The 17,054-nt window shown below is 41.8% G+C and overlaps 1 protein-coding gene across 1 annotated transcript; it reads right to left on the bottom strand.

Moving 5' to 3' along the window:
* Positions 1-1,548: 1,548 nt before the first annotated feature.
* On the bottom strand, positions 1,549-16,664 carry LOC106573481 (NACHT, LRR and PYD domains-containing protein 12-like). Its single transcript, XM_045697124.1, is given in 18 exon segments — positions 1,549-1,951; positions 2,218-2,388; positions 2,499-2,672; positions 2,849-3,022; positions 3,150-3,320; positions 3,407-3,580; positions 10,284-10,457; positions 10,576-10,749; positions 10,895-11,071; positions 11,374-11,547; positions 11,635-11,808; positions 11,964-12,137; positions 12,326-13,055; positions 13,058-14,116; positions 14,259-14,309; positions 14,637-14,885; positions 16,138-16,182; positions 16,375-16,664. Coding segments are annotated over 17 exon segments (4,047 nt in total). The 5' UTR covers positions 16,169-16,182; positions 16,375-16,664; the 3' UTR covers positions 1,549-1,935.
* Between the last annotated feature and the right edge of the window lie 390 nt (positions 16,665-17,054).

The following is a 17,054-nucleotide window of genomic DNA, read 5'->3' as shown; positions in this document are numbered from 1 at the left end:
ATAACAAAACAGTCTTGTCAGGCTCACACAGGCAAAACAAGAAACAATCTCCCACAAACACTACACCAAACAAATACCCATATATAGGACTCCCAATCAGAGGCAACGAGAAAACACCTGCCTCCAATTGAGAGTCCAACCCTAATAAACCAGATATAGAAATACAAAAGACCAGAGACCACATAGAAATACAAACAGAACATTACCCAAAAACCCAGAAATAATAAATCAAACGCCCTACTAAATAAACCACCACCCCGAACCACATAAAACAAATACCCTCTGCCACGTCCTGACCAAACTACAATAACAAATAACCCTTATACTGGTCAGGACATGACAATATGTACACATCTATCCAGGAAAAAGATAGTCTATATAAAGTACCAGTCAAAAATTTGGATGCACCTACTCATTCAAGGGCTTTTCTTTATTTTTACTATTTTCTACATTGTAGAATAATAGTGAAGACATCAAACATATGGAATCTAGTAACCAAAAACGTGTTAAATCAAAATACATTTTAGATTCTTCAAATCAAAATAGATTTCACATTCTTCAAAATAGCCACTTTTTGCCTTGATGACAGCTTTACACACATGGCATTCTCTCAACCAGCTATATGAGGTAGTCACCTGGAATGCATTTCAATTAAGAGGTGTGACTTGTTAAAAGTTCATTTGTGGAATTTCTTTCCTTTTTAAATGCGTTTGAGCACATTGTGACAAGGTAGGGGTGGTATACAGAAGATAGCCCTATTTGGTAAAAGATGAAGTCCATATTATGGCAAGAACAGCTCAAATAAGCAAATAGAAATGACAGTCCATCATTACTTTAAGACATGAAGGTCAGTCAATGCAGAACACTTCAAGAACTTTGAAAGTTTCTTCAAGTGCAGTCGCCCAAAACATCAAGCGCTATGATGAAACTGATGAAGACCCAGAGTTACCTCTGCTGGAGAAGATAAGTTCATTAGCGTTACCAGCCTCAGAAATTGAAGCCCAAATAAATGCTTCAGAGTTCAAGTAACAGACACATCTCAACATCAACTGTTCAGAGGAGACTGCATGAATCAGGCCTTCATGGTTGAATTGCTGCAAAGAAAACACTACTAAAGGACACCAATAATAAGAGACTTGCTTGGGCTAAGAAGCATGAGCAATGGAAATCTGTCTTTTGGTCTGATGAGTCCAAATTTGATATTTTGGTTCCTACCTCCGTTTCTTTGTGAGACGCAGAGTAGGTGAACGGATGATCTCCGCATGTGTGGTTCCCACCATGAAGCATGGAAGAGGTGGTGTGATGGTGCTTTGCTGGAGACACTGACAACCCAATTGAGATGTTTTGGGATGAGTTGGACCGCAGAGTGAAGGAAAAGCAGCTGACAAGTGCTCATCATATATGGGAACTCCTTAAAGACTGTTGGAAAGCATTCCAGGTGAAGCTGGTTGAGAGAATGTCAAGAGTGTGTAAAGCTGTCATCAAGGCAAAGGGTGGCTACTTTGAAGAATCTAAAATGTATTTTGATTTGTTTAACACTTTTTTGGTTACTAGATGATTCCATATGTTTGATGTCTTCACTATTATTCTACAATGTAGAAAATAGCAAAAATAAAGAAAAACCCTTGAATGAGTAGGTGTGTCCAAACTTGACTGGTACTGTATTTTTCAAAGATCAGTACTGTACTACATACACATGCACTACATTTGTAAAGTAGGTGTTGAGGGTCTTCAAAATGATAAATCATAATGAAAAAGTGTATTAATATCACTTGTTTTTAATGCTACGCTGCATCTGTTTGGTCTATTTGGTCTACACACAGCATGTTTTCAGTTCAGTGGTTTCAAGAACGGTTGAGCACTGCGTCCACGTCACTTCTTGACTGTCTCTTCAGAATGCGGCTGATTACTATGTCCTGTACGAAGATGGCTCTTTCACATTGGGACCAATCTAAAAGAAAGGATTTTGCAGAACAATAATGAGTCGTATGTATACAGGAGAGCTAAATACAGGATCATCGGAAAGAAACATACGGTGTAATAAAGAGTGCAACACAAGCTCTTTATCATTTTACTGTGCCACTATTAAGGTATATTTGTTTTCAGTCACCTTGCATTATCAATGAAACTCAATGACTTGCAATATTAACAAACACAAACACATATTGAATGACATTTGTGATACTCTTGACACTATACCACAACTATACCACTCACCCCACTTTCTCTAGTTTACAGTGTGGATCCTTCTGCAGTGCTTTGAGCAAGGCTTTTCCACGCCCATACCTGTTCTGGTTCAGATCGAGCTCTGTCAGGTGGAAGGGGTTGGAGCTTAGAGCTGAGGCCAGAGCAACACAGCCATCCTCTTTGAACTTACAGTTTGCTACCCTACAGGAAGAGAATCCAGTTATTCCATGTCAGATCAAAAATGATTGTATAAAACTTTTCAGTATAAAGCCCACATCTGCATTGGCTAAGGCTAAGCCATGTAAACCTACTTCAGTGTCTCCAGTTTACACTGTGTTTTCTTCAGTCCAGCTGAGAGTAGCTGTACTCCTGAATCATATAGGTTATTGTCACTCAGGTTCAGGTTTTTCAGACTACAGGAGTTTGAGCTGAGAGCAGTGGCCAGTGCTGCACAGCAATTCTCGGTGAGGTTACAGTTATGCAGACTGGAGGGAAAACAAAAAACACTGAAACTTAGGATGACAACTGTAATATGATAGGAATGACTTTCTAGTTTGTATAATACATCTATAACCATAGCGTTAAATAAATCAAACCCACAACATGGAATAAGCAAATTGCAGTGATTGTAATGTCACAAAGGTTTGTCATGATTAATCACGTCAAAATCTCCAGTTTACAACAGGGATCCACTAGCACAGCAAAGAGCAGATTCATTCCTGGGTCTCCTGGAGAATTGAAACTCAGGTCCAGATCTTTCAGGTGAGAGGGATTTAACCTCAGCGCTGTGGCCAGAGAAGCACAGCCTTCTTCTTTCATACCACAATTACAGAGCCTGCAGAGGATGAAAGTAATTCACTTAGCCATTTCTGAAATTCAATTCAAAGGTTGAGAAAATCTAAAATAAGACAAATAATTGGTGACTTTAAAATCAATAAAAATGGTTCAATTAAATCCAATACCTCAGAATCATCAGTTTACAGTGAGGATTGCCTAATCCTGCAGAGAGCATCATCACTCCTGAATTCCCCAGATAATTGTGATTCAGGTCCAGCTCTCTCAGACTTGAGGTTGAGCTGAGAGCTGCTGCCATTGCCTCACAGCATTCCCAACTCAGTTTACAACAAAACAGGCTGGTAAAAATGTCAACAGATAATGAGAAACAGAATTCTCTCTTAACCACAGTAATTAGTTAAACACTGCCGATTATAAAACTCACCTCAGTTTCTCCAGTTTACAGCATGGATCCTTCAGTCCAGCACAGAGCAGCTTCACTCCTGAGTCTCCTCCATTATTCCTGGTCAGGTCCAGCTCTCTCAGGTGTGAGGGGTTTGATTTCAGGGCTGAAGCCAGAGAAACAAATGCTTCCTCTGAAATGTAACAGTCTGTAAGCCTGCAGAAAGAAATATAATGTTATAACGTCAAAGGATTGGCTGCATTGCTGAATTCTCTGGAATGCTCTTCCCGATAGGAAAAAAGGTTTCTGTGCATGTGCCGGATTTTCTGTACACAGATTCAAATATTATTTTATTTTATTTGTCACATTAGCCGAATACAACAGGTATTACCGTGAAATGCTTACTTACAAGCCCTTAACCAAGAATGCAGTTCAAGAAATATAATTAAGAAAATATTTACTCAATAAACGAAAGTAAAAATAAAAATGAACACAATAAAATAACAATAGCGAGGCTATATACAGGGAGTACCGGTACCGAGTCAATGTGCGGGGGTACAGGTTAGTCAAGGTAATTTGAACATGTAGGTAAGGGTAAAGTGATTATGCATTGATAATAAACAGCGAGTAGCAGCAGAGTTAAAACAAAGGGGGAGGGGGGGGGGGGGTATCAATGTAAATAGTCTGTGTGGCAATTTGATTAATTGTTCAGCAGTCTTATGTCTTGGGGGTAGAAGCTGATAAGGAGCCTTTTGGACGAAGACTTGTCGTTCCGGTGCCGGTTGTCGTGCGGTAGCAGAGAGAACAGTCCATGACTTGGGTGACTGGAGTCTGACCATTTTTTGGGCCTTCCTCTGACACCGCCTAGTATACAGGTCCTGCATGGCAGGAAGCTTGGCCCCAGCGATTTACTGGGCCATATGCAATGCCCTCTGTAGCGCCTTACGGTCAGACACCAAGCAGTTGCCATACCAGGTGGTGAGAATACTCGATGGTGCAGCTGTAGAACATTTTGAGGATCTGGGGACCCATGCCAAATCTTTTCAGTCTCCTGAGGGGGAAAAGGCGAGTTGTGGACACCAAGGAACTCGAAACTCTTGACCCGCTCCACTACAGCCCCATCGCAGTGAATGGGGGCGTGTTCGGCCGTCCTTTTCCTGTAGTCCACGATCAGCTCCATTGTTGTCCTGTCTCTGTCCTCCTCCCTATAGGCTGTCTCATCATTGTCGGTGATCAGGTCTACCACTGTTGTGTTGTCAGCAAACTTAATGATGGTGGTGGAGTCGTGCTTGACCACGCAGTTGTGGGTGAACAGGGAGTACAGGAGTGTACTAAGGATGCATGCCTGAGGGGATGATGGTGTTGATGTGAGTCATGACCAGCCTTTCAAAGCACTTCATGGCTACCCACGTGAGTGCTACGTGGCGGTAGTCATTTAGGCAGGCTACCTTCGCTTTCTTGGGCACAGGGACTATGGTGGTCTGCTTGAAACATGTACAGTTGAAGTCAGAAGTTTGCATATACTTAGGTTGGAGTCATTAAAACAGTTTTTCAACCACCACAAATTTCTTGTTAACAAACTATAGTTTTGACAAGTGGGATAAGACATCTACTTTGTTCATGACCAAGTAATTTTTATAACAGTTGTTTACAGACAGATTATTTGACTTATAATTCACTGTATCACAATTCCAGTGGGTCAGAAGTTTACATACACTAAGTTGACTGTGCCTTTAAACAGCTTGGAAAACTCCAGAAAATGATGTCATGGCTTTAGAAGCTTCTGATAGGCTAATTGATATAATTTGAGTCAATTGGAGGTGTACCTGTGGATGTAGTTCAAGGCCTACCTACCTTCAAACTCAGTGCCTTTTTGCTTGATATCATGGGAAAATCAAAAGAAATCAGCCAAGACCTCAGAAAACAAATTGTAGACCTCCACAAGTCTGGTTCATCCTTGGGAGCAATTTCCAAATGCCTGAAGGTACCACATTCATCTGTACAAACAATAGTACGGAAGTATAAACACCATGGGACCACGCAGCCATCATACCACTCAGGATGTAGAGACGTACTTTGGTGCAAAAAGTGCAAATCAATCCCAGAACAACAGCAAAGGACCTTGTGAAGATGCTGGAGGAAACAGGAACAAAAGTATCTATATCCACAGTAAAACGAGTCCTATATTGACATAACCTGAAAGGCCGCTCAGCAAGGAAGTAGCCACTGCTCCAAAACCGCCATAAAAAAGCCAGACTACGGTTTGCAACTGGACATGGGGACAAAGATCATACTTTTTGGAGAAATGTCCTCTGGTCTGATGAAACAAAAATAGAACTGTTGGCCAAAATGACCATCGTTATGTTTGGAGGGAAAAGGGGGAGGCTTGCAAGCCGAAGAACACCATCCCAACCGTGAAAGCACGGGGGTGGCAGCATCATGTTGTGGGGGTGCTTTGCTGCAGGAGGGACTGGTGCACTTCACAAAATAGAGGAAGGAAAATTATGTGGGTTTATTGAAGCAACATCAAGACATCAGTCAGTAAGTTAAAGCTTGGTCGCAAATGGGTCTTCCAAATGGACAATGAACCCAAGCATACTTCCAAAGTTGTGGCAAAATGGCTTAAGGACAACAAAGTCAAGGTATTGGAGTGGCCATCACAAAGCCCTGACCTCAATCCTATAGAACATTTGTGCAGAACTGAAAAAGCGTGTACGAGCAAGGAGGCCTACAAACCTGACTCAGTTACACCAGCTCTGTCAGGAGGAATGGGCCAAAATTCACCCAACTTATTGTGGGAAACTTGTGGAAGGCTCCCCAAAATGTTTGACCCAAGTTAAACAATTTAAAGGCAATGCTACCAAATACTAATTGAGTGTATGTAAACTTCTGACCCACTGGGAATGTGATAAAAGAAATAAAAGCTGAAATAAATCATTCTCTCTACTATTATTCTGACATTTCACATTGTTAAAATAAAGTGGTGAGACTAACTGACCTAAGACTGGGAATTTTTACTCGGATTAAATGTCAGGAATTATGAAAATCTGATTTTAAATGTATTTGGCTAAGGTGAATGTAAACGTCTGACTTCAACTGTAGGTATTACAGAAAATGTCAGTGAAGACACTTGTCAGTTGGTCTGCGCATGCTCTGAGTACACGTCTTGGTAATCTGTCTGGCCCTGCAGCCTTGTGAAAGTTGACCTGTTTAAAGGTCTTGCTCACATCGGCTACGGAGAGCTTAATCACACAGTCGTACGGAACAGCTGGTGCTCTCATGCATGCTTCAGTGTTGCTTGCCTCGAAGCGACAATAAAAGGCATTTAGTCCGTCTGTTAGGCTCACATCACTGGGCAGCTCGCGGATGGGTTTTCGCCTGTAGTCTGTAATAGTTTGCAAGCCCTGCCACATCTGACGAGCGTCAGATCCGGTGTAGTAGGAGTCAATCTTAGTCCTATAATGACGGTTTGCCTGTTTGATGGTTCGTCTGAGGGCATAGCGGGATTTCTTATAAGCGTCCGGATTAGTGTCCCTCTCCTTGAAAGCAGCAGCTCTAGCCTTTAACTCGGTGAGGATGTTGCCTGTAATCCAAGGTTGGGATACGTACGTACGTTCACTGTGGGGACGACGTCGTCGATGCAGTTATGGATGAAGCCCGTGACTGAGGTGGTATTCTCCTCAATGCCATTGGATGAATCCTGGAACATATTCCAGTCTGTGCTAGCAAAACAGTCCTGTAGTGAAGCATCCGCTTCATCTGAACAATTCCGTATTGAGCGTGTCACTGGTCCTTCCCGCTTTAGTTTTTGCTTGTAAGCTGGAATCAGGAGGATAGAATTATGGTCAGATTTGCCAAATGGAGGGCGAGGGGGAGAGTTTTGTATGCGTCTCTGTGTGTGGTGTAAAGGTGGTCTAGAGTTTTTTCCCCTCTGGTTGCACATGTGACATGCTGGTAGAAATGAGGTAAAAAGGATTTAAGTTTGCCTGCATTAACCTCTTGTCGTTCGCCTAGGATAGGGGGCGCTACAGCGATTTTTGAAAAAAATTCGCACCCATTTTAAACGGCCTCCTACTCAAACTCAGAAGCTAGGATATGCATATAATTAATACTTGTGGATAGAAAACACCCTAAAGTTTCTAAAACTGTTTGAATGGTGTCTGTGAGTATAACAGAACTCATATGGCAGTCAAAACCCCGAGACCGATCGTAACAGGAAGTGGAATTCTGAATTGCGGACTCAACTTCATCAGTTTGCCTGTAAATCACACAGTGAGCAATGGTTCATAGAGCATTTCCTATTGCTTCCACTAGATGTCCCCAGTCTTTACAAAGTGATTTGAGCCTTCTACTGTGAAAACTGAATGAATGAGACGCAGTGGAACGTGGTCACACGGAGAGGGCCATCACCATTTTGACGCCGGCGCCCCTGGCTACCCTCCCCTTTCGAAACGTTTTGAAACACAATGCAATCGTCCCCTTTGAATCTTATTGGAGCTCTGGTTGAAAAAGGCCCTAAAGATTTATGTTATACAACGTTTGACATGTTTGAACGAACCTAAATAAAAAAAAAATGCATTTTTTCAAAAGTGGAGTCCCGCGCACGACAGAACTTTTGGTGCAGCCTTCAGAACGCGCTAACAAGAACAAGCTATTGGAACATAAAGGATTAACTTTTTCGAACGAAAATACATTTGTTGTGGACCTGGGATTCCTAGAAGTGCTTTCTGATGAAGATAATCAAAGGTAAGGGATTATTGACAATAGTATACAAGACTAGATTTGATATGCGATTGTTCCAAGATGGCGCTGACCTGTAACGGTAGCCTATTTTCTGAGTATCGCAAAGTGTGATTACCCAGTAAAGCTATTTTTAAATCTGGCATTACAGGTGCTTTCAAGAGATATTCATCTATAAATCTTAGAATGACAATATTACATTTTAAAAATGTTTTCGAATAGTAATTTAGTAAATTGTAGCGCTGTTTCACCGGATGCATTTGAGGGGAAATAGTTAGTCAACGTTACGCGCCGATGTAAAATGCTGTTTTTATATATAAATATGAACTTTATCGAACAAAAGAATGCATGTATTGTGTAACATGATGTCCTAGGGGTGTCATCTGATGAAGATTGTCAAAGGTTAGTGCTGCATTTAGCTGTTTTTTGGTTATTTGTGATGCATGTGGTTGGTCGGAAAATGGCTACTTTTACGATATACTCCTCTAACATAATCTAATGTTTTGCTTTTGCTGTAAAGCCTTTTTGAAATCGGACAACGTCGTTCGATTCAGGAGAGGTGCATCTATAAAACGATATAACATAGTCCTATATTTGAAAAAATATAAAAATAAATCGTTATGCTAATGGCGATAGGATTTTTCGCTGGTTGTCCGTCTCGCATACGGGACGGAGCCCGACCAGGGGTTAAAGTCCCCGGCCACTAGGAGTGCCACTTCTGGATGAACATTTTCTTGTTTGCTTATGGCCTTATACAGCTTGTTGAGTGCGGTCCTAGTTCCAGCATTGGTTTGTGGTGGTAAATAGACGGCTAAGAAAAATAGATGAAAACTCTTGGTAGATAGTGTGGTCTACAACTTAACATGAGGTACTCTTTCTCAGGCGAGCAATACCGCAAGACTTCTGTTATGGGACATTTTAATTGTATGTGTCCACATAACTGAGTATGTGACTAACCTTGTGAAACTGTAATATTATAATCTCCTGTTTTTCTGAGTATAACTGGGTTGCAAACCAGCTTGCTCCTATGTCCTTGTATAGATAAAAGGAGAACTGAAATTCCTCAAAAGAACAGGGAACTGTAGAGATTTGTGCTTATCACCCAATGCTTCGGAATTCAGAATGTCTGCACTGCACTGCACAGTGTAACTATGTTATTCTCCTGAGCTCAGAAAAATATAGAATATTAGTTTGACTTGGACTCCAGCAAATCCTTAAATTATAATATCCACCACACTTCCTTAATATTAGACATTGAGCACCAGCAGTTATTGACAAATAAACACAGAACAGCTACGTTCTGTCTTGAGGATGCATGGAAAACCCAGCCAACTGCATATTATCTGTGTCGTCATTCAGCCACGACTCGGTGAAACACAAGATGTTACAGTTTAATGTCCCGTTGGTAGGATAGTCTTGAAAGGAGCTGATCCAGGTCATTTTCCAGTGATTGCACGTTGGCCAATAGAACGGATGGTAGAGACGGGTTACCCACTCGCTGATGAATTCCCATAAGGCACCCCAATCTCCGCCCCCTGTACCTCCGTCTTTTTTTCACATGAATGGCGGGGATTTGGGCCTGGTCTCGGAGAAACAGTATATCCTTTGTGTGGACTCATTAAAGAAAAACACTTTGTCCAGTTCGAGGTAATTAATTGCTGTTCTGCTTTTCAGAAGCTATTTTGGGTCATAAGAGATTGTAGCAGCAACCTTATGTACAAAATAAGTTAGAAACAATGCGAAATAACACAATAGCACAGTTGGTTAGGAGCCCGAAAAACAGCGGCCATCCCCTTCGGGGGCATTTTCTTTGGTCAGGCATTTTTGTCTGGTATAGCCTATACATTTCGACATGTTGCACAAAAGACACAATCGACATGTTGTACAACAAACTTCTTTGTCTGTGGGCTATTACAACCTAAGCTCAACACAGACAGGCAGTCTAAATAGATATTTAATGGTCGTAACACATGCATAGACTAATTTGGTTCTTTAGCTCTGGGGAAGATGCTTCCAGTGGTGCTGGATGAGGAAGAACAGGGCAATTAACTACGGTCACACAGCCTCATCCTAATTTTAAACGCATAGCTTAGAGCCACAGAACTTCACAGTTTGACTCTTTCCAAATATAATAAGGAATTATATGAATGAAGTATTGTTGTAAGTCGTATAACTGTACCTCAGTGTCTTGATTTCACAGTGTGGGTCCTCCAGTAAAGCAGAGAGCAGCTTCACTCCTGAGTCTCCTAGGAAATTGTAACTCAGGTCCAGCTGTCTCAGGTGTGTGGGGTTTGACCTCAGAGCTGAAACTAGGGAACAGCAACCGTCCCCGTGGACACTACAGAATGACAGCCTGCACAAAGGAAGGGAAGAGGCCTTCACTCCATCTTGATACCAGCTGTGACAGTAACTTTAGCTAAAAATCTAAACCCCTTTCCTGTTTAGTTACAAATTGTTACAAAAAGACTAACCTCAATTTCAATAGTTCACAACCTGGATGCTCCAGTGCAGCAGAGAGAAGCTTTGCTCCTGTGTCTCCTGCTTTATTGCTGCTCAGGTCCAGCTGTCTCAGGTGTGAAGGGTTGGACTTCAGAGCAGAGGCTAGTGAAGAAAAGCCTTCTTCTGTGACTCCACAGGTTTCAAGCCTTCAGATAAGAGAGGGATATGTTTTTTCTGTTTCAGCTGAGTCTGTACAGTTTGAGTGTCAACCATCAGTATCTCAACTATCTGAAACTCAGATGGTGTCTCCAGGAACAAGATTTAACAACACTATTCTTTATCAGCACTTGCCTCAGTGACTCCAGATTACAAAGTGGATTCCCCAGTGCAGCAGAAAGATTGGCCACTCCTGCATCCTGCAGGTTATGATTGTAGCTCAAGTCCAGTTCCCTCAGGTGTGAGGGGTTTGACCTCAGAGCTGAAGCCAGAGAAGCACAGCCTTTCTCTTCGATTTCACAGTTTGACAGCCTGCAGAGAAGTAGAAAAGAGTTCCACTCTTTCAGCATACATACCGAAGAGCTGAGAAGCTACACAATAATTTGTTTTACTCAACATGTCTACCACAACCAAGTTTATCGTGTTTAATAACAGAAAGGGTCATGTACAGAAATCAATCAATTATAATTAATGAAAAGGCTTAAAATAAAGAGAATCTTAGACTGAGTCATTCATTCTGCTTTGTGAAATATCATCTTCTGTAATTATTTAAAAGAGATTTTTTTACAATGTTTACAATTTATGAAATACAAACGATTAAACATAATTATCACCTCAGCGTTTCTAGGTTACAATTGGTGCTTCTCAGTCCAGCAGAGAGCAGCTCCAGCCCAATACTGTGCAGGTCATTGCGACTAAGATCCAACTCTCTCAGACTTGAAGAGCTTGAGCACAGAGCTGAGGCCAGGGCTTCACAACATGTCCCAGTTAAGCTGCACTCAAACAGACTGAAAAAAGAACATTGGTCCTGTATATTTAATCAAATATTACTCTAAAGTTAACAACGTAACCTGTTGAGTGGAGAGAATACTTACCTCAGTGTCTCCAATTTACAGTGTTGAACCTCCAGCGCAGCAGAGAGCTGCTTCACTCCTGAATCTCCTAGGTTATTGGAACTCAGATCCAGCTCTCTCAGGTGTGATGGGTTTGACCTCAGAGCTGAAGCCAGAGAAGCACAGCCTTCCTCTTGGACTTTACAGCCTGACAGCCTGCAGATAAGTACAAAGGGTTTTACTCTTTCAGGACACACAACAAATAGCTGAGAAGTTACACAATAATTTGTTTTACGAGACAGAATTAATAAATTGGATATAGATGTGTTACCTAAATAACAATAATATCATGTAATAGTCATAATACTCACTTCAGTGTTTCCAATTTACAGAGTGGATTGCCCAGTCCAAGACAGAGCAGTTCCACCCCTGAATCAGTCAGGCCATTGTGACTCAGGTCCAGCTTTCTCAAACTTGAGGTACATGATCCGAAAGACAAGGCCAGATTCTCACAACATCTCCAAGTGATATTGCAAGAATTCATCCTTGGGGAAATAAGGAACATTTGAAAATACCACTCTGTTTTAGTCCAGTGTTTCTCAACTTTAGTCCATAGCCCAGCCCAGGTTTGTATGTTTTGAACATGTATCTGAATCTGAGATAGGACTACCTGTCACTTGTTGAATGTTTATGGGAAGTAGAGGGAGGGAGAGACAAAAAGCAGAGTACTTACAGAGCTGTTTTAGAGGCTTTGATCACTGGCAACAGCCTCATAACGCCTTCGTCTGATCTGACAAATTTATTCAGCTCAAATACATCCAGCTCCTCATCTGAGGACAACATAACAAAGGCCAGAGCAGACCAATGAGAATATGAGAGTTCAACCTCCGAAACACCTCCTGACTTCAAGTAGATTTGGATTTCCTCCACCAGAGAATTGTCGTTCAGCTCATTCAGACAGTGAAACAGGTTGATGCACCTCTCTGGAGAGGGATTTTTCCTGATCCTGTCCTTAATGAAGTCGACTGTGCCCTTGTTGCTCTGTGAGCTGCCTTCTGTCTGTGTCAGTAGGCCTCGAAGGAGTGTCTGGTTGGACTTCAGTGAGAGGCCAAGAAGAAAGCGCAGGAACAGGTCCAGGTGTCCACTCTGACTCGTTAAGGACTTATCCACTGCGCTCTTGTAGATGTTGTCAGGACGAATTTCTTCATACAAGACAATTCCAGTTGAGGAGGATGGTAGTTGGGGTGTTATAACATCCTCATTGTTGTCTTCAAATGAAAGAAACACATACAAAGCAGCAATGAACTCCTGAAGGCTCAGATGAACAAAGCTGTAGACCACCTCCTGGAACATACACTCTTCTCTTAACATCTGTGTGAACACTCCTGAGCACAAAGAAGCTTGTCTGATATCAATGCCAAACTCTTTCAGATCTTTCTCATAGAAGATCAGGTTGCCTTTTCAAGATGTTCAAAGGCCAGTTTTCCAAGTTTCATAATGATCTCTTTATCCCAGTGGAGATTTGTGTCAGGGTCTTCATGATACTTCCTCATTGTCTGTATTATCTGGAAGATCAGAAACTGTAAGAACATTTGTGTCAGAGTCTTGGGCAAGTCTCCACTTTCTGCTTTACTCAACAGTTTCTCTAGAACAGTGGCTGAGATCCAACAGAACACTGGTATGTGGCACATGATGTCAAGGCTCCTTGATGACTTTATATGTGCAATGATTCTTTCAGCTAGTTTCTCATCACTGACTGTCTTCATGAAGTATTTCTCCTTCTGTTCATCCCTAAACCCTCGTACCTCAGTCACCTGGTCAACACACTCAGGAGGGATCCGATTGGTAGCTGCTGGTCGTGAAGTTATCCAGAGAAGAGCAGAAGGAAGCAGATTCCCCTTTATGAGGTTTGTCAGAAGTACATCCACTGTGGTTGACTTTGTGACATTACAGCAGATCTCATTTCTGTTGAAATTCAGAGGAAGTTGACACTCATCCAACCCATCAAAGATAAACAACACTTTGACTTTTTTAAAGTTGGAAAGTCCTGATTCTTTGATGTCGTCAAAAAAATCATGAAGTAGGTCAATCAAACTGAGCGTCTTTTCCTTCATCAAATTCAGCTCCCGAAAAGGAATTGGAAATATGAATTGTATATCCTGATTAGCATCTCTATCAATCCAGTCCAGAATGAATTTCTGCACTGAGACTGTCTTTCCAATGCCAGCGACTCCCTTTGTGAGTACAGTTCTGATAGTCATGTCCTGTCCAGGTAAGGGTTTAAAGATGTCGTTGCACTTGATTGGTATCTCTTGTGTTGCTGGTCTTCTTAATACTGCCTCAATTTTCATCACCTCATGTTCTTTGTCGACCTCACCACTTCCACCCTCTGTGATGAAGAGCTCTGTGTAGATCTTATTTAGGAGTGTAGGACGTCCTTGTGTAGCTATTCCTGGAAATATTCTTTCAAATGTTCTCTTCAGGTACGATTTCAATTCTGTTTGGCACATTTCAATATTCTCATCTGAAAAATAATAACATTGGTGAATAACGCAAAACATATTTGTTCGTTTTAAACAATTTTAACACAGGTCACAGTTTAATCTTGTAGGAAGTCAGTCAATCAAGTGTTGATGATCGCGAAGCCAATATTTCATGTAATTTACCTTTGTCTTTAGAATTCAGAGTTGTGCTGACATGGACTGCAGAGGGTTCACCTGGGATGAGAGAGCAACAGATCATTAATAGTAACCAATGCCTTCTCATCAGTGTTTTTGTTTTTTGGTGTGGATGTAGAGAGACTCAGCATTGTTTACCATTGCCTGTAGTGTCTTAATTGATGCATAATCAACTGATCCTTACATATGGTAAGCATTATCCTAACCCGCAGCAATGACATTGCATCTGGGCTGAGCTGCGATTGAGGTACTGTCTTTGATTTAACTCATGGGACAGTGATGAATAGCAAACGTGTAAAAAGCCAAGATATCCCAACTTTATACATTGTATTTCTGCAGCACACAGAGGGAGATAGATTATCTTACCTAGATCTTGGACTAGTTGAGGTTGTTGTTCCAGTAGAATCCTGTAAAAGGCTGATTTCACCTTTACCCCTCCAGAATTCAGGGCCTCATACAGCAGTCTCATTTGTTCCTGGCTGGTCCTGGTAGCATGGATATTAGAGTACACCTCCTCATGGATCAGGCACCTCTGGAGTAGGTCATCTGCTATGGGCATCACTATGATAATCCTCTGAATGAGCTCAGCCCTGTGCTTATCCACAAACTGGGCATCTGGGAGTGATGTTAGATATGAGAGATGCAAAGTTATCAAGCCAAGTTATCACATCATCTCTGTGAACCTGCTCCTAAGTGGGTAGGACTAGGAGGGAAGCTTTAAAGATTAGAATATCACGTTTCACAAATATGACTTTACAAACATCTGTCAACGTATCTGGTATGGTCTCTGTGATTGACATTGCAGGGCATCATTCCTGACAGTTTATAACAACTGTGGTCCCCCGGGAACTCTACCCTGGCGGTTGGTAATAGAGGGGAGGTATGTCCTGCGACGTTGGCTCCCTCTGCTGGGAGTACACGGGCTGGGCACCCTGACACGCATGGCTCCAAGTGGAGGTAATACGGGAAAGTGCCAACCAGCCGTGGAGGCACATAAAAGGAGCATTGTGGGGGAGAACAGAGGGACCGACACAGAGCAGATGCTGAGAAGAGCCGAGCCAAACCTACGTGATTTCGTTGTTATGTGTATTTTATTGCCTAGTAAAGCCGTGTTTGCTGACTAGAACCTCCCTGTCTCTGTGTTAATCTCTGTACACTCAACCCAACACCCCACGGTTTACTGCACAACGTTAATCTTTAAGGACAATCATTGCTTTGATTTTGTACAAAACATGGTAGCATTTAACTGTATTTACAATGTATAGACGTATTCTTACAGCTAACCCAAGATAGTTCATATGGGCTATTTAAAATGGAAATCGTTGTCATGTTGTGGGAAAAAGAGGCAAGGTGGGCATAGCCAAGCTCCACTCAGAGCTAGCAATATCCTATTGGCATATTTTAACATGCATTTGCATATTTACTTCAGGGAACGCCTACTCTCTGTATGAGTTTGTACGCCAGAACTTGAAACTACCGTTGCACTCCTTCTAAATAACATTATTTCTAGAGAGTTTGGCAATGACCCAAGTCTAAAAAATTTGTGCACTCTGTTCATAACACATTCTAGTTTTGGGAACGGCAAATTGTGTCGCGATCCGATGTTTCATTTATGAGAAAATAAGCAGAATGTCAACCCAGTTTTATCGTGCTGCATCTTCTCCCTCTGCTTTGCCGCTGGACTTCCTCTCTTTATCAAATAGCGAAAGTGAAATCTTTTCCCTTTGTCTTTTCCCATATACCATTCTTGGAGAAACATGATAAAATCATTCAATATTTGGATAAATGTTATGTCCTTTGCCATATGAAAATAGTTCAGTATCATTTGTGAGTTAAGAGTTGATCACAAAGCCAGTATGTCACATACCATCTGAAATCAAGGCTGCAGACTCAGCCATGCTAGTAGTTTAACCTGGGGAGAGAGAAAGATACATTTTCTTCATCCTCTTTAGCTGTGCTACCAGGACTATTCAACACGGCCCTCAAGTACTGCAGTCATCTGCAGTTTCACAAAGGCTACTCTGTCAGCATGCATAGCTCAACATTGTTAAAACATGGGAAACTGTCCAAAAGCCTTCCGTGTTAAATTAGGCTATTTCCTTACCGTAGTCCCAGGATGTGAGATTTGGAAGCTAAATCGTGTCTGTCTATGGATATCTCCTTGAATGTAAATCTGTTATGCAATGAAACAGTACACCGTCTGTGACTGTATCCAAAATGGCTGCTTAAGTAGTGTTTCTTTTTCTCCAGTCATTTGTTTCTGTTGCCCCTCCCCGTTCAGAAGTTCAGATGCAGGGTGTGTAAATCGAGATAAAGGCTGACTGCTGAAAAGCTGAAGTCAGCCAACCAGTTTTGGAGTATGCCGTTGAAATGATGCTAAGATTTGCCTTCCCCCCTCTTTTGGACATGATCTTACTGTCAGTAATGTAAGAATTTGTAAGATTTTCTACTTAGTGTGCCTCTAACATGCACCAAGCTAACAAACGTTATTACCATGAATTGCAGCTATTACACATGTTTTCCACTAACCAACTAGTTATGTCTCAATGCAGCTTACACAAGCAAACTGATGTTTCCACTTGCAGCACATAACAGGAACTGGCCCAACCACAAGCCTACGGGGGCCCCATCTCGTGATAACAGCAACAGTGTCTGGCATGCTCGACCCTGTGAAAACAGGAACACACACACACACATATATGCCATAGCTTATCCAAGGCACTCACACCCAGATTTAGAGCTTTGATAGAAACTCAACATCATCAGAACATTGCGCAAGATCGC

The sequence above is a fragment of the Salmo salar genome, chromosome ssa16 (genome assembly GCF_905237065.1).
Source record: "Salmo salar chromosome ssa16, Ssal_v3.1, whole genome shotgun sequence".
NCBI classification, from domain to species: domain Eukaryota; kingdom Metazoa; phylum Chordata; class Actinopteri; order Salmoniformes; family Salmonidae; genus Salmo; species Salmo salar.
This window is presented reverse-complemented; position numbering and strand designations above follow the sequence as displayed.